The sequence below is a fragment of the Zootoca vivipara genome, chromosome 1, assembly GCF_963506605.1.
Source record: "Zootoca vivipara chromosome 1, rZooViv1.1, whole genome shotgun sequence".
NCBI lineage: Eukaryota > Metazoa > Chordata > Lepidosauria > Squamata > Lacertidae > Zootoca > Zootoca vivipara.
The window spans coordinates 10959550-10983467 of NC_083276.1; the positions used below are offsets into that span (position 1 = coordinate 10959550).

Consider the following 23918-nt stretch of genomic DNA (forward strand, 5'->3'; position numbering starts at 1 on the left):
CTTAGGCTGGCCAAATTATGTTATTAAAAACAACAAAATATGGGCAGGCACCTCGTAATCTTTTTCTTAATTTGTACATTTTTTAAAATCTGTGCACCGTTTTAGGGATTTATATGGATTTGTCCTCAAAAGCACACCTGAAAATAAAATAGAAGAGACTTTAGTCCCATCCCATTATGAAGCAGACTGACACAGATTTTGTCCCTGTGTCCATCCATAGCAGGGGAATACAGGTCCCGTTTCCACAGAGTGTTGTCCTCATATCTCCGTCACACTCGTCTTGAAGCGAAACAGTACAGACATCTAGGGAATGTTCCTGGGAGTGAGCCGCAACTGGCCAGTGCTCACTTCATATGTGAAGTTTTGATGTGTTTGCGTCTCCACTCTTTCCAGTCAAACATTACCAAAAGGATGCATGTTGAGGATGCAAAGGCAACACATGCTTTCCCCTTGTGACGTGTAAAGCAGCCTTCAATTTATTCAGAGAAATAATTTCTATCCCTTCTTTATAGTCCGTACCCTGTCTTTTTTTTTTTTAAGTACATTGTTCCTTCCACAATCTCAAGAAAGCTGATTGCTATCTGCTTATTGAACAGCACAGTTCTCCAGTGCCTCTTTGTCTTTCAGTACTCCTGCCCTGTGTATAATAATTCAGACTTTGCTGGACTTTGTCTACATGTTGCAAAGCTTCCCAGTCTTGTTCCCGGCCCGTGATGGTTGTACAGTTTCTGGAATTTGCTATAACTGCATTCAGAAGCTCTGCAGTCATAAGAACTTGGAACATGACAACCTTTTTCAATGCAGTAATCTAAATGTGGGATGCGGGTGGCGCTGTGGTTTAAACCACTGAGCCTCTTGGACTTGCCGATCAGAAGGTTGGCGGTTCGAGGCCCCGCAACAGGGTGAGCTCCTGTGGCTCGGTCCCTGCTCCTGCCAACCTAGCAGTTCGAAAGCACGTCAAAGTGCAAGTAGATAAATAGGTACCGCTCCGGCAGGAAGGTAAACAGTGTTTCCATGTGATGCTCTGCCTTCTCCAGAAGCGGCTTGGTCATGCTGGCCACATGACCCGGAAAAACTGTCTGCAGAAGCGGACAAACGCCGGCTCCCTCGGCCTGTAAAGCGAGATGAGTGCCGCAACTCCAGAGTCGTTCGCGACTGGACTCAACTGTCAGGGGTCCCTTTACCTTTACTAAATGTAATGAAAGCAAGTGGATTTTAATACGTCAAGTTAGCTTTTGAATGAGTACACATTTCTAAATCTGTGTCTTCGCTTAAAAAGTAATTGGTCTAAAAATTATTCTATATTGCTCCTTGTATTCTTCTAAAGCATGTCTGTCCCATAGTCTCTTGTCTTTCTCTCCATTTTATTAGAAAATACGGGATTTGAATTAAAACTTATTCAATGCCATCCTTTAATATGCTGCTTCTCTTAATGGGAATAGACCTCTCCTCTGTGCCACTGATTATTTAATTAACAATGTTTAATTGGAGAAGTTAAGACAATGCAGATGGTTTATTAAATGAGCATATATTATGAATTAACTAAGCATCTTGAATCCTGCATGACTCAATAGTGAGACAATGCCTGTTGATACAAATAAAAGAAATTTGCATTTGAACAGGCTATTATGTGCACGAACCCAAAGGTTCCTTATCTCTCAGCTTGTGAAACTACCCTGACAGCCTTCATTGCAATGATAGGTTTATTATTTTTACAGCTACAATGGAGGCATCTGTGTTGATGGCGTGAATTGGTTCCGTTGTGAATGTGCACCTGGGTTTGCTGGTCCAGATTGCAGAATTAGTAAGTACCTGTGTAAGGAAACGACCGAGGAGGTCGTGCCGTTGACCTGAACTCTTTGTTGCATTGTATCCTTTGAGTTTCCATGCATTAAGCTTTCGTCATCTGTATCCCAAATAATGAAGCAGAAGCTAACTGAATTATTCATAGATGCTGATCCTTACCTTGTTAAGAATGGTGACCACTTTGTTTTGGGACAGAATTCTTTTCTTCATTTGACCAATGCAACTAACAGTGATTTGGCATAAATTGTAGTTAAGCTGTACACCCCAGCCCTTGAGATATTTAGTGAAACTTTTCTTTAGACAGTATCCATAAACAAAGCATTGGTATTTTTTTTAATAGGACTTGCCCTTTGAAGTGTATCTTTACATGCTAAATATATGCTGCTTGAAAAAACAGTAATGTTCTGATATCTTCCTCTAGTAAGAATGCATACTAAAAATGGTGTAACCTATCCTGAATCTTTTAGCGGCAATACAACTCCAATAGAACATCTTAATTCCTGGAATGCTCAGCAGTGTTGCTAGATCATAGGGGCATAAATGTTAGTTAGCATGGGGAAATGTAAACAGAATTATTTGGGGGCATTTTCAGTGCACAGCCACAGGTTACATTATACTGACTAATGCTTCTACAGATGAGTCCTCTTACTTTTTTATCATACTGTGATACTGTATAAAGCCTGTTTAAAACTTTATACAGATGTCTAGTTAAGCTGAACTGTGCTCCAAAATTGTAAACAGTTTGTACATAGAGCATTGTATTAAAACACATGTGCTTTTTCTTCCCTTTCAGATATTGATGAATGCCAGTCCTCTCCTTGTGCATACGGTTCTACGTGTATTGATGAAATAAATGGCTACAGGTGCATTTGCCCCCCTGGGCGAGCTGGAACTAGATGCCAAGAAGGTAACTTAATGCTTTACACTGCGAGCAATAAATATCAAACACTACTTGGCAGTGTCTTGCACACAGCAGCATGTGCTGTTAGCTTATCTGTCAGGTGAACTTGGTATTCTCTTTTGGCTTGATCCTATACTTAAAATGAAAACTATTCCCTGTTCTTTCTCCCCCAAGTGATAGGATTTGGAAAGTCTTGCTGGCTTAAAGGAACATCCTTTCCCCATGGCAGCAGATGGGATCAAGAATGCAACATCTGCCACTGCCTGGATGGCCACATTGACTGCACCAAGGTAGTTACATGAAGTTGAATGTAAATCCCCATTTAAATCCCCTATTCCGTCAAACTCACGTGTCAGCTTCCTTAATTTACTTCTATGACATTTTTCAGCATGTGGTTGCATTGAGAACTGCTCCTCCTCCATCCCTTCGCTCCCTCCAAGTTCCACCTGATATGCACTTAATGCTTAGAAATATTATAACTTAGGCTTGGCATCCGTCTCGCTCGGGAGGCAGTGGAATAATCCCTGTAATGATTGTGATAGGATATGCACAATGTAAAGAAATCCGTTTGATTTGAGTGGCACTGCTGAGCCTAGAAGTGCAAGTCTCAGTGCTTTGTAATAATCACCTGAAATAGAAGATGAGTCTCCAAAATCTTCTGTAGCTTGGATTAGCTAGAAGAGAAGCCTCCTTGTTTGAACTACAAGCTACTACATCCCTCATTTTCATGATTGTCCATTGTTACACGCTAAAAAAAACCCTCTTGCTACATTATAGGTGTGGTGTGGGAGAAAATCTTGTTTGTTGACCAAACATGGGGACCATGCTAGTCACCAGTGCTCCAGAGGTCAGGAATGCCAAGAGAAAATGTACACCAAATGTTTCCAACCTCCTTGTGCTGACTGGGGGGAATGCAGTGAATCAGAACCTCTTCCTGTCAACATCAAGTGTCCCCCCAATTCGGGTTACTTGGACAACAGCTGTGCAAGAATCACTCTGATTTTTAACAGAGACAAAGTACCCCAGGTGAGAATTTAAAGTCTTACGAACATCTTGACAGAGTTTCTAAGCAATGCACAACGTTGAAACCGACAAATCTTGCTTGAATAATGTGCTTCTTTATCACTTCCAACTGCCTCGGTTTTTCGGACATCTGCCATGGAGTTCAGCTGAGTGATCCATAAGAAGGTACCTTAGACTGAGTTAGACCCATTGGCCCATCCAATGGGCTGATAACTGACTGGCCCTGGCTTTCTCAGTTTTCAGATAACAATCTTTCCCAGGGATTGAACCTAAGGACTTTCTGTGTGCAAAGCATTTACTGTACTGTACTACTGAGCCCTTTTCCCTTTGGGCTCCACTGAGCAGAGAAGGGAAAGTGCTGCTTCTAAGCACCAGAATTATTCAGCACTGTAGTTAGTTCTGAAATAAAGGCTTTGCGTGGGTGCAGATTAGGGTGCAGCTGGTTTCCTCCGAGGAAAATCCATTGAGACTCCTGTGTCTTGATTTGAGTTAGCTTTGGATTTAAAGAAAGGTGTGAACTGTTTGTTTTAAATGCTCTAATGCGTTTCAGTGCACTGCCCCAAAGAACGAACATCAGTGATAGATTGCAGCGTAGAGCTTTCAGAATGATGGAAGGACGCAAGCCAGTTTTGTGAAGGTTAGGTACAGGTGCTGTGGACCTTGGACTTTTTCCTGTATTTGTTTTTTTAAGTGTCTTTTAAACAAGCCACCAGCTTTCCAGTCTTTCAGAACTTGCCTTGCTTGTTAGGCCCTTGTCTGCACTATGGAGTTTTCTGCAGGATGTTGGGAATGTTGGGTGTCCTTTGGCGTGCCAGTGGCATCTTCAGTGGGCTACCACTCCTCCTGCTTCTAGTGAAAATGAAATGCAGCAATCCCAAAGAGCAAGCACAACTTTAGAAAAGCTTTGGATGCCAGTCCATAGAAATTATTTATTACTGTCCTTTATACTTTTCCATCCATCACCGTCATCAGTCAGTGCAGCAGTTTGGAGTTGAGGTTACTTTATAAGTAACCAAAAGACCATTTCACATTGGATTTACCTGTAAAGTAAGCCAGTGTTGTGCTTTACCTTTTCTACCTATGAATTCACAAGACAAACACTTTTGTAGTGTCAGATTGTTTCCTCCCAGCCTTGAGTATAAATTCGGGGGGGGGGGGAGAGAGAGATCACCCTGGAAGGTGACACCCCCCAATCCCTTTTGTTCAGGGCTTCATTAATACCGCCTGTGATTTTAGGCGAACTTCAGCTCCCTTCCTGTCTTCCCAGAATGCTCCAAGAGAATACAAAATGGACCGATGAGAATGCTGAACATTGGAGCAGTGCTTCTAATGTTTTAAGTCCCCTGTTTGTGTGCCTGTGCATCAAATGACACTGGGAGATTTGGAGCGAGACTTTTTTCTACTTTACTGTTATATCAATTTATTATTTCTAAATTGTTCTGAAATTAGTGTGTACTTTAATTTATATACTCCGTTTTTATAGAAGAGTTGGTCTTGGTTTTTTCTCTCTCACAGGGCACTACTGTTGAAAATATTTGCTCAGAAATCAGATATTTACCAGCCACTAGGTCTGTTTCTAGTGAGAGAATGCTACTGGTGTTGTGTGATCTATCTTACTCCATAGAAAATGCTGTGGAAGTTGCTATTGTAAGTATTGGACGTCTTTCTAAGTGGGGAAAATGTGTTGTCTGTAGTAGCCTTGTTGAAAGCAGGTGTCAGAAAGACTCAAGGGTACTCATGACCCTGAGGTAATTACCATGAGCTTCATCAGGAAACCAGTTGAAGACTGACTAACTGACTGACTTACTTATTAAAATATTTCTGTACCCACATATCGTAAAATATATCAAGGCAGTATACACTGAAACAAAACATTACAAGGTTTCCTTGCCTTTTTTTAAAAAAAACAAACAAACAACACCAATAGTCGATTCAGGTGACAGACTATTCAAAAGCTAAACAGATGTTGAGATGCATTGTTGAAATGTGGCCAAATCTATCAAAGAAACTGGCATAATGACAAGAACAGAAGGGTTGGGTGTGTGAGTGCGTGAGGCAGAGGGAGAAAAGGGTTGAGACCTTCCTTGGGTGAGAGACAGAGGAGCAGAAGGCCTTCAGTTCACAGTTAATGCAATTATGCAAGAGGGCAATGGATGTCTTGGGTAGGTAGAAGCCAGGGAAAGACTGGGTTTAAGCCAGTAGCCACTATACAAAAAAAATTAAAGCATTCCACTAAGCGATCTTTTGCTGCTACCCTGTACAAACTCCATTGTAACATTGCTGGTTACACTAAGACAACTGCTCTAACAAAAAACTATCAGAGAATGAAGAGAAGTATTTGAGATTTGTCTTCTGCCTAAGAGCTCATCCATACTTTTAATTTAATCCATATCTTGATCAGATTGTGTACTAATCAGTTCCCCGGGTACATCATAGCTTTGCCTTGCAAAAAATCCCATCTGACCTGCTGAACTGAAGCTCGGTTAAAGTAAAATCTCTCTTCCAGTTTTATGCACATCTGATACGATCTGATTCAGCAGGTACAATCTGATTTTTGCAAGGCAAAACAAGGAAAGCTCTCAGACCTTGGGGGGTTAATTGATGATACACAATATGGGTCAAGCGAAAGTGTGGGTGATCCCTAGCACTCTGCTGCTTTTCTTAACTAACATCAAATTATAAATTGTTTACTGATTATAACATTTAAGTTGCCATGTATGCCTCTTTTGGTGGTGGAACAATGGGATACATGTTTTGTGTGGTGTTGTTGTTGGTGGTTATTTGTACCCCGTGCATCTGACTGGGTTGCCTTAGCTACTCTGGGCTGCTTCCAACAAATATAAAAACATAAATATAAAATATATATAATGCTGGAGTCAAGCGTGAATTGAGAGGAAGGCTGCTACCTTTTCTTTATTTAGAAGGAAAACATTGTAAGTAATGTAACCCATCCTGGCCCATTGTTTTCCGTGTGGCAAAGCAGTTACGATTACAAACACAGCTCTATATAGGACCAAAGACTGCTGTTGATGCAGGAGATCCTATTTCGTTTGTGTGTGTGTACGTACACACACACACACACATACACACAAGAGAGAAAGACACTTAAAATCAGGTGTGGAAGTCTCCGTTTTTTTATTGCGGCAGTGGTGCCAGGGAAGAAGGCATCGAACCCTTCCTGTAAAGAATTAGCCATAGGGTGAGGTAAATGTGTGAGCCTCTGTTTCTTCCCCCATCCCCGCTTTTGTGGGATTAATAGTAGCTTGTGGGGAGTTTGCACAAGGGAATATCTTCAATTACTCCCTTCCCTCGGTAAAACTGCTCTGACACACATATACACCACAGCTGTTTTCAACAAACAAAAACCAGATGGGATAGCCAAGCACGCATCTCTGGTGCCACATCTGTTTCAGCCCCGAGGATTTGATGAGTAGTTGGTAAGCTCATTGGGGAAAGCTACATAGTTGGCCCTCTCAATACATGGAGCTGGTCAGAAAATAACAGATCCTGCTTGACTCTATCAGCCCTTAGTGCCTTCATAGGTTGGAGAAGGGAAGAGCAACGGTTATAGGATATACACATGAGCAAGCTAGAGGTTGCTCTCTTAAACCTGGTTTCTTTCTACTTGCAACATGAATTGCCTAGGAAATAAACAGTAACCTACAATTGTGCAGTTCAGAGTTTGGCTGTAGACTTCCCCTACTGCACTGCTTCTGTTTAAAAGTTGGTTAGTGAAGTCACCATGAAATTGCCTCTGATGCCTCTAGCAGAAAGGTAAGGTGAGTTTAGCTTGGAAGAGAGGAATGAACTTGGATTCCCTAAGAGCAGACAGGCTGTTAGCTGTCACCTTCCTTGTTATTAGGGCAAGGGAAAGAAGCCAAAAGGTGTACTGTTGGCCAGGTATTCTTGGTTGCTCTGCTTAGACTGCTCTGCTACATCTGCAAGTAAAGAATACCCTGTGCTATGATGCAAACTGGAAAGCGCACAGTTATATATAACAGATCATATCATTAGTGTAAATGCCTAGTTGGATACCTTAAAAGCCTCCAAACGATGACTTAAGTTTAGCTCAGAGGTGTAAGTAACACGGAAGTTTGTCATGTGTAACTTACCCATACTGCTCTTAATGGGCTAGCATAATATTTCTATACTGGCGTCAAACCAACACTCATCCTTTAGCAGCAAACTGGGATTCTCAGGTTCTCAGACTTAAGTCTGCCCCCCCTAAATATAAGGTAATATGGCTATTTTAAAAAAAATTACTTCATTGTAAACTTAAGTTTCCTGTCTGTCTTCTCTGTTCCCAGTCTTTCATCTCGCATCAAGAGGAGACCGATAACAGCCTTATTCAGAATGCAGCCAACACTATAGTAAACACCATTACAAAGCGACAAAACAGTACAGTTATGCTGGCAGTAACTGAAGTCAAAATAGAGACAATAGTGGTTGGGAATTCTTCATCAGGTAAGTTGTGTGTGTTTTACGCGCTGGGTTATTTGATGGCATAACTCAAGTTAAGCTGTGTATCGCATGCCGTTCCGTGAGGCTTTTGTGAGACTATTTTGGTTCCGTTTTTACACAATGCAGCTGCTGAGATTGCAACTTTGAAATGGAAGGCCGGTGGGGAGGAGCCTCTTGCATGGTCCCCCCCCCCCCGCTCAAAATAGTTTCCTGGAGGCTATTTTTACCTCCGCTACGAAAAAGATACCTGTGTCTTTTTGGCTGCATTGTGTAAGGGGTGTGGGCAAGGGAGACCAATAAAGAATCATAACGTGTAGCATTATGTTTCGCTTTCTTTCATGTGGTGAGCAGTATTAGATGCAATTTCAGCCCCCTCCCCCTTTCTGGAATAAGGGCCGTGTGATTCAGAAGAGTGCCTGCATATCACTGCAAGGTTATTCTTGCTAGATGTGCTAAATGTGGCTGACTGGTACAGACGTACCTTGGAAGTCGGACGGAATCCGTTCTGGAAGTCCGTTTGATTTTCAAAACTTTCAGAGACTAAAGCGCGGCTTCTGATTGGCTGCAGAAAGCTCCAATCGGAAGCCCTTTCGGATGTTTGGCTTCCAAAAATAGTTCGCAAACTGGAATAGTCACTCCCGGGTTTGCGGTGTTCATGAGCCAAAAACGTTTGAGAACTAAGCAGTTTGAAAACCAAGGTACAACTGTATTTGAAATACTAACAAATTTGATACCTATCATATTTGGCCTTTCCTCTCCTCCTTTTTTTAAAAAATAAAAAAATAAATAGTGTTGAAGTCTAGGCTGGCTATTGAGGGGTTGTTTTTATGTCCATGTCACTTCTATTTCCTCCTGGCTAATAGATACCATTTGCTTGGGCATATTGTGCCCATAAAGGTTAGCTTTTGTGTTTTAGTAAACTGAGGCAGGCACTTTACGTGGAAGCAAGTTCCAAATGGGACAGCTGTAGGGACAAGGGGTTTGTGTTGTTGCTTTCTGCTTTTCCACACAATGCTCTTGGAGGACCAAAATAGGCAAAACTTAAAGAAAAAACTAAAAATCTTGGGGATTGTCCACACTCCTATTTGTCCTGTGCCTTGAAAGCATGGGTCCAGATCCGAGCAGTTTCCCCCTTGGCCTGCAAACAGTCAATCCAGAGAAAACCCGAATTGCCATTTTTTTTGCTCCAATTGAGCGCTAAAGAGTGGTTTCCCCCTGGGAGAAATCGGCAGGACAAGAGGAAGTGTGGAATGAGACTTCAGTTGAACAACAGCTAGATAGTTAATGTCCCCTTGGAGCAGGTATTTATCACGCCTCTTGGAGACTTTATTTGCACATGCCTTCAATTCTATCTTGCTTAGCAGTTGCTCACTAAGCTGTGTGTTTGGCTTGTGTTTTCTAGATTTCCTGGTTCCAATCCTTTGTGTAGTTTTTAGCATTGTGTGGTTAACCTGTATAATTATCTGTGTGTGGTGGACACGAAAGAGGAGAAAAGAGAGAGAGAGAAATCGCCCATCCATAGAAGAGGCTGCAAATAACCAATGGGCGCCTCTAAATCCCATATGGAATCCTATTGAGAGACCTTGCAACCGCAAAGGCATTCATTACGAACCCAACAATTGTATAGCTCCTCAAAAAAGAACTTACGACGGAGTAGAGGAGTACACAGAGTATGAGGAGGAAGAGGAAGAAGAAGAGAGAGAGGTCATGGAAATGGACAAATTCCTCTCTCACAAACACTCTAAGCCTTTGTCAGCAAAGGCAATGGACTCCTTAGAGAATAGTCCTATTAAGAAATCTCTTCAGACAACCAAAATGGACAACAGATCTGTAAAAAATGTGAACACAGCAAACCATGAAGGCGGAAGAGACTAAATCTTTGTTCGGACCATATCCGCGCCGTCAACGTTGAACAGAGTTGGAGAAATTGGCGTCTCCGCTTTGCACCAAGGACTTAATTGTCTGGAGTCAAATGTTCATAGTTACTTTATTTTGAATAAAAAAAGTTAAAATGATAAAAACTTTATTTTGTTTCTTTTAGCCTTGTATAAATTATTCAATGACTGTCAGATGATAGAGTAATCTTTGATAGTTGCTATTTTTGTAAACTTTACGTGGAGAACACTTGCTGTGTTGGCAGAGGAGGGAAGTTTGTATTTTCGATTTCATAAAAGTTTATCGCCCAAGACTCTACACTGTTTACAGGACGTGTTTCTTTTTACCTGTTGTAACAGTAGCTAAAAAACCTCCTGGTTGAGGAAGTTACTGGACTTAAGGGGTAAAAAAAAAAAACCCTCACATGAACTGTTCTTTTGAATCCTTACTTAGAAACCACTCCCTGCACTTAAGTTCTGCAAGTTTCCCCCACCTCAAAAAAAAAATTGCCTTATTTTTTTGGAACAAAAAAAATATCCTATAGAGATCTTTCAAACTGTGGTTGGAAAAAAGTGGCCTTTTTAATTTGACTATGTAAATTTGTTTTAATTACCTTAGGATTGCAGTATTGAAGCACGTGTCAAGTGCCTTGAGATTTCAACTTCCTTTTTCTATAGCAACTGTCAAAGACTGCCATGCCCATCTAAGTTTACCACAAGAGGATTCCATATTTGGTATCCTCAAGACTGACAACAGTTTATTTTCAGATTACGAGAGTGTGTTTTTTGTAAATATGTACATATTTAAATGAATCATTTCTGTATATTTGAGTTAATAACTTAAAATATTTTTGGTCTTTTTTTTAAAACGTCATTCCTTTTTAATTTATGTCACAGAAAGGGAAGTTTTATGGCAGTTTCTAAAAAAATATGAAAAAAAGAATACAAATAAAACTTATTTTGGTATTATGTCCATATTAGGAAGTGATGTTAATGCAATCAATGTTGGGAATCTGTTGATCGCTCTTTTTTGTACTTTTCCAATGTATCGCCATCATTTCACATGTAAATAGAACCAGACTGTTTCCTCCCATCTCAAGAACGCAGAGTAAGTATACTGTACAGTATAAAAACAGGGCAATATTTTTCTTTCTTTCGTGAATGTCTTACATGTGGTATTGCTTTTTTTTGCATTTTTTTTAAAAAAATACAGGCCTAATGAAGGGAACAATATTTTTTTCTCATTTCTTGTTTCTGTTTTGCTTATTCACCTCTGTGGAACAAGGCTGGCAAACTCAGATTGGAGCCAGGCATTTTGGCAAATCCCACTCCTGCCACCAAAAGAGCAGTCCTGTCCCCTCTTTTGTCTTTGATAGCAACTAGCGATTCAAAATGTTTGACATGGCAATGCCCCCCCCCCCACCGCGTTGAGTTTCCCTGCCTCTGCTCCACTTCTTTGGCTGCTACTTGTGGGGGTTGGGAAACTTGTAGCACATCATGCCCCACCTTTTGTGGGTTAGATGTTCGCAGGACTGCTCTTCTTGACCCCGTGGTGCCAAGGCTTCTACTTACTTGGACTCTTGGCTTGATTATTATTAAAGGCTTTGTTTCAGAATCCACTACGGTGCCCGAGCATAGATCAGGTTGCATGATTCAGAAGTCACTGCAGAGGAAGGGGTGTGTGGTGGGTGTGGTCCTCCCCGGGCGTCACCACTGGGGGGGGGCACAAAATGCCAGGCGGCACTCACCGCGGTGTCTGTGGCGTACCCGAGCCACGTGTCTCTCTTGGGAGAGACAACAGTGGCTTGGGCACCCACAGGCTCTGCACTCCCCAAACCAGGCATCCCCAAACTGCGGCCCTCCAGATGTTTTAGCCTACAATTCCCATGATCCCTAGCTAAGAGGACCAGTGGTCAGGGATGATGGGAATTATAGTCCAAAACATCTGGCGGGTGGAAGTTTGGGGATGCCTGCCCCAAACGGTCCACCCACTGCCTTCCCCCCCCCCCAGCTGTAGGGCGGCTGATTGGAGGAGGCAGGTAGACTCCGGAGGCTCGGTGGTGCGCCCTGCCCCTGGGTGCACCACCCCAGGCGCCGCACGAGTGGCTTCCTCTGCCGCTGCTGCAGAGCTCTAAGCTGCATGGCTAGGTGCAAGCTAAGAGGCCCCAACACTTGAACCACACCCTAGGCTCCGCTTTTGGAAACCGGGCCAGTCATTCATGCGGTTGTTTTCACAAGCCTTGGGTCTGGGCAAGCAAGTGGGAACTCCCACAAGGAGGCTGAGTCTGCTGCTCGCTGTCCTTTCTCGTCTCAGGCCTCTCCCTGGAGGCGGGCAGTGCTTGCCAGGCAAGTCAGACTGCTCCCTGTGTCAGCCAGGGTTATCTGCTGTCCACCAAGGCAAGGCCTCTCCTCTCCTAGCCTGCTCTTCTCCCCAGCTCCTAGACTAGCCCCTCCCTGGGACCCCCAGTTCTGCACTCTCATCCTCTCCTGGCCAGTCCTGCCAAGATGTCTCCAACAAAGGGTCATGGCACAACATCTGTCAAAATGTCTGGTTCCGTCTCAGAAGGTGGAATGCCTCGCAAGAAATGGTTATTCATAACGGAAGGCTTGTGCATTATTTGTGGGGTGGTTAATGATTTTTTAAAAAAAGAAAAAAAGCTTTATTATTAAAGAAATGAGCTATATCTTTATTTTAATTACTGGGAAAACTTAACCCTACGTTACTTAGCTATCCTATCATTGCAAAGAAAATTGATGTTTCTCAACGTTTTGGCCACTCAATGTAACCCTGAATGTTTTTGAATCCACTTTTATTTTATACAGTACATGAATGCGGGAATTTGCAGGAACTTCTGTGCAGTACATTATGTTTGACATGTTCTTCGATAGCTTTCGGAAGAAAACTATTTATTAAAGCATTTTATAACAAATGTTGCCAGTTGACACTTTTGTTCCCCCTTGCTTGGTTCTTTAGATGTTCAAAATGGTTTTGGGACTGTGATCACAATATCTCCCTTCTCATTGGTTATTACTCTACCCCCCCCCCCAAAAAAAATCTAATGCAACTTTGAATGGGAACCTTAAAAAAAAATCATTTGTTGTCCTTGTATATCAGCGCCACTGCCTTCCGAAACCTAGTAAAATGGTTTCACTGATGTAACATTTCAAACTGCTTTTCCAATGCTTTCTGCTTTCCTAGTCCCTTGGACCCTGTGGTCGTTCAGATTTGGAAGGCAAGATGTCGAGCTGGCCGTGCTAATAGCAACTCAATTCAAATGCTCAGTCCCAAAAAGACTTGGATACACAGGTGCTTGTAACTGCAAATCACTTGAGGGGGGAAACTGTTCTTTACTTAATCCAGCTGAAGTGTTTCGACAGTGGATTCTGAAGGGGGGAATTCAATCTGCACCTCCTAATCTGAATTTTGGGCTGGCACTGCTATTATTATTATTATTATTATTATTATTATTATTATTATTATTATTATTGCAACCCCTTTCACTCTCCAAACTCCTCTGATGTTCCAGCACCAATTTATGCAGTCTGTAGTTCTTTTGGCCATTTGCCGTTTTCTGTGTTTGTTTGTGTTCTTTCACCAACCAGGATAATTAACCCTCGGGAGATCAAATAATACTTGAGTTAGACTCTTGCTGCAGAATAAATCTGAGGGAGGTGGCCTGCTCTTATAAGAGGATTCTTGGGGTGTTGTGAACCTCTTGGACTTCCATGTCTTCCCCCATCCCACTGCCTACCTTCAATGGGCAGCTTCTAGCTTCTGTGCTGTGGGCCTAGAGATCCGTTTCCTAATAGAGGAATCCTGTGAACACTCTTCAAAAGCCAGCAGGGTCCAACCGTTCACAGAATCTTTGGACTGGGCTTTTAGGGTTGTATTCTGGAGACAAAATGGATTGGGTTTTTTTCTGTTGCAGTTTGCAACCGGGCGCTTCCTTTTCTCTCTCTCTTGGCATTTTGCAGGCAAGTCCTGGCAAGATTTGAGTTTAGGGTGGAATCTGGGCCAGGAACGGTAGAGTGCAAAGGCATGCAAGTAGGCCAGAAAGAAGAGAAGCATCGGCAAGTAATAGCAAAGGTCCTATGTAGACATTGTCAGTTAAGCACACACACAGAGAGGATAATCTGGCTTCTGCCCCTTCTGCTGTAGGGTGTAACTTCCCACCACCAGGCCACTGCTGCAGAGACCATACATGAGTATTTGGACCTGTGTGCTGTGTACAGATGCCAAAGGCACAATTTTTTTTTTTTGCCCTGAGGGAGGAATGACTTGTATGTTGAAATTAGCAGTTGGTCACCAAACAGAGAGACATCTGGTATTCCAGATGTTGAATTACAGATCACATCATTGATGACTGCTTTCCGTGCTTGCTGAGAGAGGTAAGATTGACCCCAGACATCTAGAAGACCACAAGTTCCCTACCCCAGGTACAATGGCATGCTCTTCAAAGATGCATTCTCAACAGTTTACTTGGGATCTATCAAAGAGTAGTCTTGTAAAAACCTTGCTGGAAACGCTTTACTTCCTTCTCCGACTAGTCTCTTTGCATCGTCTCCTAGATCCACTCCTCCTGGAAGATGGCCTTAATAGAATGTGGGTGACAGTATTAATCCCTGGTGCTCTTTTCTTTTTTTAGCTGATCCAGGGAGAGGTGGATGGGGTGGCAGGTCAGTGGGGAAAGATGCCGGTGAGCACATTACTTCAGTGTCACGTATAAGAAGAGGGCGCTTCAGATAAGTGTGAAGTGCTGCACTATCACTACCATAAGGAGTATCAAAGCGGCTAACATTCTCCTTTCCCTTCCTCTCCCACAACAAACACTATGTGAGGTGAGTGAGGCTGAAAGACTTCAAAGAAGTGTGACTAGCCCAAGGTCACCCAGCAGCTGCATGCGGAGGAGCGGAGACGCGAACCCGGTTCACCAGATTACGAGACTACTGCTCTTAACCACTGCACCACACTAGTCCACCACAGAAGGTCGGCGGCCCAAATCCCCACGACTGGGTTAGCTCCCATTGCTTGGTCCCAGCTCCTAGCAGTTCAAAAGCATGCCAAAAAAAGTGCAAGTAGATAAATAGGTACCGCTGCGGTGGGAAGGTAAATGGCGTTTTTGTGCACTGCTCTGGTTTCAGTGTTCCAGACGCGCCTTAGTCATGCTGTCCACATGACCTGGAAAAACTGACTGTGGACAAACGCTGACTCCCTTGGCCTGTAAAGAGATGAGCGCGGCAACCCCAAAGTTGTCTGCGACTGGACTTGACTGACAGTCAGCAGTCCTTTACCTTTACCTTTTATGGAATTTAGAAACATACCCACTCGGTAAGTTTTGAGGAACTGACTAAGCAGTTAGGATGGGATGAAGTGTTCACCAGCTCAACTTGTAGATATTGTGTGTGCGCATGCTTATGAATACGATAGCATCTTAACGCTCATTTAACTTGTGCAGTTGAAGTCCAGCCGTCTGAAATTGCACCAGTTAAAATGCGCACAAGGCAGAGAGCTTAAGAGCTCTGTTTTGCTCTGGGTTTTCCCAGTGTGGGAAGAGTTTTTAAGCACTCTGCCTCGCTTACCTGGCACTCAGCACACTGGTTCTGGAAGCCTGGGAATGGTCACGTGAGATGTCATGGGAATTTGGAAGGCTCTGCGAAAACTCCCAAGAGCATCCCAGAGACCGTGCACTGTGCGGGACTTGCTTGGGGTTCCAAGGCAACTTGGTGCACCAACTGCAGAAAAATAAAGATGCTCATATGAGGGGCACGGTTCTAGTGTATGCATTTTTGCATATACATTGAACCCTTGGAATGGAACCCGTGTGTGTGTGTGTGTAGCAAAATCATCATCATCATCATTTCTTAGTTGTATGCTGCCTTTCCATAGTTAAAACAATGCTCAAGGTGGCTTACAACATGACAAGATTTAGATAATTACCAACATTACAGAAGTCGGAAGCAATAAATAAAACACATTAAAAAGTACACAACCAAATGGAAAACCATTTCCACATAAATCATAAAATCTAAGAATACAGAATTAATATCAATCACGGTTTAAATGACATAGATAAAAAAATAAAAGCAATTTTTATAAAAACAAAAACAAACCAAAAACGTTCAGCTGAAGGCAGAATGACAATGCTCAGTTCCCCACAAAACCATCCCCATTAAGCTTTTAGGACGCTCCACTTTACAACCGATTAAGCGGCTCTTCATTTATTATGCATTAGTGCTGATGGAGGGAAATGAGTCCCAGCAGAGCGGGCAGCGGGGATTGAAGAGAACCTCTGAAAATGGCAGAGCATTTTCCAGCAGAAGGGCAAACAGAACAGGCTACCTTAGCCTTCCAGTGTTGAGTCCACATCCGATTACTAAGTGGGATCGCATCCATCGTGATTGGGTATATTTTGCCAGATTAGTTCAGGGGTCTTCTTTTCCTCCTTTGAGGACTGCATTTAGAATGTACCACCCACCTGTTGGCCTCTATAACTATGCCTGCACAATCTAACATGTCTTCTGGCCTCCAGAAGTGTTGGGGGGGGGGGGAATATCGCCGTACTCCAGGGCCTTAGATACCAATCTGCAAACAATGCAGGAGTCTGGACTTACTTTTCCGGGCATCCAGGAAATTCAGCCGGTTACTCTGAATTATTTCTAAGCGTAACAACAACAACAAAAACCAAATCCTTTTATCACAATCGACCCTACTAGACATTAAACAGCCTTTTCATTTTCCCTCAGTCCAAAGCTAGGTTGAGAAAGGAAAGGCTTTTATTTTGTTTTGGTGAATGTGAAAAAAAGAGGGCTGTGGGAAGAATAGCTAAATAAAAATAGCTGACAAGACTTCAGGGGATTCAGCAACAATTCGGCCCAAGGCACTGGGGGGCGGGGGGAATGTTGTTCCAGCCACGAAGAATGTTAGGCCAAGTTAACAATGGACACAGTTTACATTGATCTGTATGATCTTCTGCCAAGATCATCCCTTGGAAAGGAACTGGGAAGGCAACTCTGTAGAGTGTGGCGGTGCAGATACCCCACAGCATATCCTGCTCCCTGTCTAAGTCTGCCTTTGGAACGGAGTGTGAAATATTTAGCTTACAATAGCTTTAATATCTAAAAAGAAACCTAGAGCGGAGGGAGTGGCCCACCCTTCCAGCAGGTTGCTTAACCCACAAAGAAAGCGAATGGATTTTGTGCTGGGTGTACAAGGAAAGGATTCTGCGTAACACAAAGCACGCCCCCATACCTAGCCTCGCTGGAGTGGGCCTATATAATCGGTATACTTTTTTTTTCCTAAAGTGACTTCATTGTGGTGCCTCCATGCCACCAGCGGCATAGCGTGGTTTGCCGGTGCACGGGGCAGGTGCACACACCAGGGGAGTGGGGTGTGGAGGGTGAACGGAGCCTCCCACACGAGCCCTGCCCTTGGTGCCAACGTTCCCAGAGTGGCGCCAGCCCCCAGCTTCTTTGCAAGGCTGGGAATTGGCTCGGGCCTGACAGGGCAGTGTGAGAAGGACACAACACACATGTGCCCTTCAGTCCCAACCTTGCCAAACAGGGCTGGCAGGGCGGCGTCAGCAGCGTCACCCCCCCCAAAAAAAATGCACCCAGGACCACTGCCCCAGCAGAACGTCTCCCCGAACTCTCTTCCACAAATGCAATAGAGGGCCTGGAAGGCGGGAAGGGAGAGAGGGGGCAGAACAATGCAACGAAGCTTTGGCCTGTTCAATTTCACTCCTAGGGGAGAGAGGGTGCTGAATAAGAATGTTATTATTTATATGCCACCCATCTAGCCACTCTGGGCAGCTCCCAACAGAATATTAAAAACACAGCAAAACATCAAACATTAAAAAAAAACTTCCCTATACAGGGCTTCAGATGTCTTCTAAAAGTCATATAGTTGTTTGTTTCCTTGACATCTGGTGGGAGGGTGTTCCACAGGGAGAGTGCCACTTCTTAGAAGGCCCTCTGCCTGGTTCCTGTAGCTTCACGTTTTGCAATGAAGGACCGCCAGAAGACCCTTGGAGGTGGACCTCAGTTTCCAGGCTGAACAATAGGATACTGGTATGGTTGTTTTCTTTAAAGGTCTACATGAGGGTGGATAGGAACTGATGGATCAGCACACAATTCTTTCAAATACTTTTTTTTAAAAAAAATGCATCAGCCATTGGCCTAGTGGGGACATGTTGATCATTGTGGGTAACTAGACCTAGATCTGAAATGACTCTTCCCCTGGCTAAATGGCAGCCTCTTCTTCCCTTTATCGCAAAATGCTCCATGCCTGACCCAAGCCTAGTTGTTGCAATGAAAAACAATTCATTTCTTTTCTTCCACTCCAGTAACACATCTGGAGCACTTTCAACTCTTTGATGTGTTTGTGTGCTTTTAAGTACTTGGGCATCCTCTGTGCCATTGAGAGCCAAGATCGGGGACATACCTGGGAAGGACGCGCATTCCTAAAAATAATGGATTTCTTCCAAAGATGCCCAGGATCACAAGAAGCATTGTTCCGATAGTCCTTCAATGTGCCTTTGACAGTTGCTCCTACAAGAAGAGGCAAAGAGGAATGGGTGAAAATTAGGATTCAGGTTGCAATTTAAAGGTGAACCAACCTAATTCACTTTCTCTGAAAGCAAATTTCTGAATATTCGCTTTCTGGGTGTAATTTCGCTTTCTGAAATTCGGAGGACAGAATTTAAGATTGGATACGTCAGAAACAGAGAGAAGTCAAAATTGACAGCTCCTTCCCTCGTTGGTGCAACATGATTTTGTGTGGGTGTTTTGTGGTGAAGGAATATCAACAGGAGGCTTCCTTCATATAGAGAGACTGTCAAGAGTGTGTCTTCTGCTGACATGGAACATTTATAAGCTACTGGGAGAAAGTTTAATTAAAACGAACCAGCCTTTAGCTCTTGAGGCGTTTTTGCTTCTTCTCACCAAACACTGGGAAGGCACTTTTTCAGCCTTTTCTATCTCCCTCCCAGAACCAAGTGGGAAGGGAAGATGAGAAGAATCTAAGGAGCTGGAACTCCTGTTCCAAGAGTTTCCCCCCTTTTTTTTGCACAAAATTGGATTGGCAAAAAGAAATGCAAGAAAGAATATATAACAGGGCTATTTCCCCATCCCCACTCCCTTTAAAAAGAAGAGAGAAATAACAAGCCCTTTCTCTCTGCCTGAAACCCTGCTGCACACCCCCAAATAGCACTCGCAAGAGTGAATGCTGGCTATAATAAACGAGATAAGATCTCTTCATGGAGGTATGGCAGCAGGTAAGAGCTCAAGGGAATTGTGCAGATCTATCAGGCAGACTGGTTAGCATTCCAGAAAAGAACAGCTCTGCCCCAGTGCTTCCTGGGCTAGACCAGACCAGGCACGCTTGCCCAGGGAGGAATGCCGTGTAGTGTGCTAAAGAGGAAGAATGAAGCTAAGCGAACAGGGAGGATGGTTATCTCATTTCAGTGGGATTACAAGAGGCAGGCTCCCATTAGGCCTCCTTTATATTTTGGTGTGTGCTCAGTATGTCCACCATGTACTAACTCCTTTAATTAACTTTCTCCTGGTATTTCATAAATACCCCACAATCACCAGGAGGAAAAGGAGGATGGGGAGGAAACAGTTGCCCAGCTTTGGGAACAGCAAGATGTTCTAGGGAGAGAGGGATGAGGAAGGATTGCAATGTTTGGGGCTTCTATGCTCAGAGGTGGGTAGGAGGAGACATGGCAGGAGTTTGTAAAATTATTCTTGGCATGGAGAAAGTGGCTAGAGGAAAGGTTTTTCTCCAGCTTTCATAACCCTAGATCTTGTGGACATGCAATGAAGCTGAATGCAGATTAAAAAAAAGAGTCCTTCTTCGCACTGTGGGCCAAATCACAGAGCTTAGGGCTTTCGATCAGAAGGTTGTTGGTTCAAATCCCCGTGATGGGGTGAGCTCCCATTGTTCTGTCCCAGCTCCTGCCAACCTCGAAGTTCGAAATCACGCCAGTGCAAGTAGATAAATAGGTAGCACTGTGGCCGGAATGTAAACAGCGTTTCCGCACGCTCTGGTTTCCATCACGGTGTTCTGTTCTGTTCTGTTCTGTTAACCAGAAGCAGTTTAGTCCTGCTGGCCACAAGACCTGGAAAGCTGTCTGTGGACAAACACCGGCTCCCTCAGCCTGAAAAGCGAGACGAGTGCTGCAACCCCATAGTCTCCTTTGACTGGACTTGACCATCCAGGAGTCCTTTGCCTTTAGTTTAATAACTAGTGGCAGTGATGGCTACCAACTTAGACATCTTTAAAAGAGAATTAGGGGGGCATGGAGGAGAAGGCTCTGTGACTATTAGCCATGATGGCTATGATCTGCCTCCACAGTTGGAGGAGGGAATAACCACACAAGAGGAAAATGCCTTGTGCTCTGGCCCTGCTTGGGGGTTTCTGGTTGGCCACTGTGAGAACAGGATGCTTGACTACATGGGCCATGGGCCTGATCCAGCAGACTCCTCTTACATCCTTATAAACACTTAGGTCTTTTGGCTTCCTTTAGAGGTGAAGGAGCATATCAATATAATATCTGAAAACAGGCAATCAGGAGAAGAGAAGGTTTGCTTTGAACTAAAGGCCGAAGGCACCCAGGAATTATTCTGCCAAGTGAGGTGGATTTGCTGTGCCAGCTTCCCAGCAGGTGGGTTGCTGTTGCTTTCCAGGAGGAGAGAGGAGTGATGCACGGGGGGGTGGGGGGTGTAAAGCAGGCACCCCCAAACTGCGGCCCTCCAGATGTTTTGGCCTACAACTCCCATGATCCCTAGCTAACAGGACCAGTGGTTGGGGAAGTTGGGAATTGTAGTCCAAAACATCTGGAGGGCCGAAGTTTGGGGATGCCTGGTGTAAAGGAACCAGCAGGAGCACCAGTTTGGCTCTACCACTGCATTTGCAGATGCTTTACGGCAGTCCTTTAAAGGGCGATTAGACAAATTCATGGAGAATAAGGCTGTCAACAGCTGCTACTTTATATCCTACCTCCATGATCGGACGCAGCCTGTCTCTGAAAACCACTGGCTGGGAAGCAGCAGCAAGAGAGGTCTGTTGCACTAACATCTGGCTGCCCAAGATGTCAGACTTGAAAGGCCATTGGCCTGATTCAACGGGGCTCATCTCTTCCTCTGGCTCAATTCCAGCTTGTGTGCATTTATCAAGATGCACCCTCTGAAAACACCCCCCTCTACTGGCGCTCCCATTTTTGAATACCAGCTTTAGCTCATTGGGAAGGCCAGAGAACCACGGCTCTCATGACAGCCTTTGACTTAGATGGCTGCCGACAGCCTCTCGGCAGGCTGCTGTCATCACACATTCCATTCCTCTCCCCTCCTTGGATAGACTGCAGAAAGCATCCCTGCAGCAGGAACCCTCGGCCTGAAACATACAAGCCCGTTTGTTCCGGACCACTCCCTGGATGGCTCAATGCTGATTGGCTGCTGCGTTGGCCTTAAATTGGAAGCAGGATGGAGACGGGAAAGGAGTCGTGCAAGGAATAAAACGATGGAAGGGTGTCTGAAGAATGAATGCTTAATTTTGCAAAATGGCATGGTTGCCTCTGCTGCTCCTCTTAGTCAGAAGGGAAGTCATGTTTCTCCATTGCAGCAAAGGCCATGACCTGAGAGCAGAGCTGCCGCTGGGCGTGAAGAGCCAGGCTCCAATGAGGGAGCCCATTGGGGGGATGTTCCTGGTCACACCCCCTCTCAAAAATGTGCCCGGGCCGATGCATGCCCACTGGCACGTGTGTGTGACATCAGCATGCCACAAGGTGTGCCAACACCAGGTGTGCTGATGTCAGACACCCTTGTACCCATGGCGTGCGTGGCCCTGGGCACTCACAGTCCCGGGGCCAAGCCAGCAGGCCTGGTGACCAAAAATGGATGTAGCACTGTACCAGATCCAGCCAAGGTTTCATTTAAACAGAACATCTTCAGCTGGTGCAAGAAAAAGAAGACATGAGTGAAGAATGCAAGAACATAAGGCAGGGATGGGGAACCTTTGGCACTCCAGATGTTTCTGGACTACAACTTCCATCATCCCTGACTGCTGGTAATGTTTGTTGGGGCAGATGGGATTTGTAGTCTAAAACATCCAAAGGGTCCCACATTGGTTCCCTGGCATTAGTGTAAAGGATTTGCTTGGAAGCTTATGGGAATGGCAATACTTTTCAAAACTGGAGTGGCAGGAAGGCACCGCTTTGGGCAGCAAAATGTCTTCTGCCAACACCAAACCTTTAGGGATGGAAGAATCACATGCAGTAACTCTCTTTGCCTATTGCAATCTATATATAAAAAAATGTGAAACTGGCCATGTCCGTTGGTTTTCACCTTTCACCAAAACCGCTTGAGCGATAGCGATGAAACATGCCACTATGGGAGTGTTCCTAGCTACATGGGGTATACAAACCCTGTTTTTAGGACCTAAAAAGTCAGCCAGGAGACCCTGTCAAGCATGCTGGGAAAAGAACCAGGTTACAAAACATCGCCCTCTAGTGGCAGCTACACTGGTACTGCAGCTAGAAAAACTTCCCTCTCCACAGCACCTTGGCTCGCCTTTACAGACTAGGCCAAATGAAAGCGGGGACTCGCCTGGATGGGGGTAGGGGGAGGAGAGGGTGGGATATGTCATGGATCGGGACAGGGTGGGGGGAATCACAGGGATGAGCCGGGGTGGGGGGAGGAGGGGGCAGAATAGTTCATGGATCAGGACAGGGTGGGGGGAATCACAGGGATGAGCCACAGCAATGCGTGACCAGGCCAGCTAGTTCAGAAAATAAAATGTGCTTCCATGAAAACCTCTGTTTACATTTCCTACTATGGGGAAAGAGTCTCAGGAGCAGAGAGGGAGAGTTGCAGTAGAAAAGTGATGGGAGGGGAACGGGTTAAGCACACTCACCCCTGCTGTTTCTCTGCTGTAAATCCACACAACACACACCCTGGCTTCTTTTTCTCTTGGAGAGACAGACAGAGAGAGAAAGAGAGAGAGATCCCATCTGGGATTCCAAGCCTATCAGAGGTCCGGGGGATGCTGAGCTAAGCAGATCAGCCCTGGCCTTGCAAGCACATCCTGTGCTCCACCTGTGTTCTGTTCCAGGGTCACTGAAGTGTTCAACTCCTCTGTGAAGCCATGCCTGCTCCCCGGCCCCCTGTGTATTAGTGCTGCCATGCCACCCGTCTCCTGCGTTGAGGTGCTGCTATGCTTACTGGTCTCCTGAGGGTTACGGCTTCCCTGCTCGGCAAATGAAGGCTTGTTTTCTTCCCTCTTCTGTAACAGAGTCTACCCTGGACAACCCCTAATGCGCCTAAATAAATAAGCAAAGGGGGTTGTGCCAGTTGCTCGCCTCAGCACGTTGCTGCGATCCAGTGCTCAGAATATGCGCCGCCTTCCTGGATGTGTGTTTGGAACAGAGGGGGCCAAGGAGGCTGGATTTGCGGGTGGGCAATCCAGGTTGAGTTAGCCAGAAGGGTGGTCGGAAGCAGGTGCATATTGGGGAGTTTAGGGGCACCATCAACCCCAGCAACTGTGCTCTCCCAGCACATCTGAATGGCACTTTCTTGCAAGCTTCCCAAATAGGCACCTGCTTGGCCGATGTGAGAACAGGATGCTGCACTACATGGACCATTGGCCTGACTCGGGAGGCTGATCTTATATTCTTATGTTCTTAACTCACTCTGGAAGCCAAGAGGTACAATGGATAGAAATATCTCCCAGCGTCATTAGGAAGATAGGGACCATCTAGCTCAGTATTGTCCACACTGACTGGCAGCAGCTCTCCAGGGGTTCATGCAGGGCTCTCTCTAAGCCCTACCTGGAGATGCTGGGGATTGAACCTGGGACG

General features: G+C 44.7%; 2 protein-coding genes across 3 annotated transcripts in view; both read left to right on the plus strand.

Annotated features, from left to right (window-relative positions):
• JAG2 (jagged canonical Notch ligand 2) overlaps positions 1-10542 on the plus strand; it is an 87888-nt gene extending 77346 nt beyond the window's left edge. For both annotated transcript variants that reach the window (XM_035104725.2, XM_035104733.2), the window contains 7 exons: positions 1719-1804; positions 2600-2713; positions 2882-2997; positions 3485-3733; positions 5246-5377; positions 8038-8194; positions 9594-10542. In XM_035104725.2, coding sequence (XP_034960616.1) covers positions 1719-1804; positions 2600-2713; positions 2882-2997; positions 3485-3733; positions 5246-5377; positions 8038-8194; positions 9594-10066 — 1327 coding nt within the window. In that variant the 3' untranslated portion in view covers positions 10067-10542. The remainder of the gene's footprint in view (positions 1-1718; positions 1805-2599; positions 2714-2881; positions 2998-3484; positions 3734-5245; positions 5378-8037; positions 8195-9593) is intronic.
• The window catches only part of CDCA4 (cell division cycle associated 4), a 571510-nt gene that overhangs the window by 349274 nt on the left and 198318 nt on the right, over positions 1-23918 (plus strand). The gene's annotated exons all lie outside the window — the stretch shown is intronic.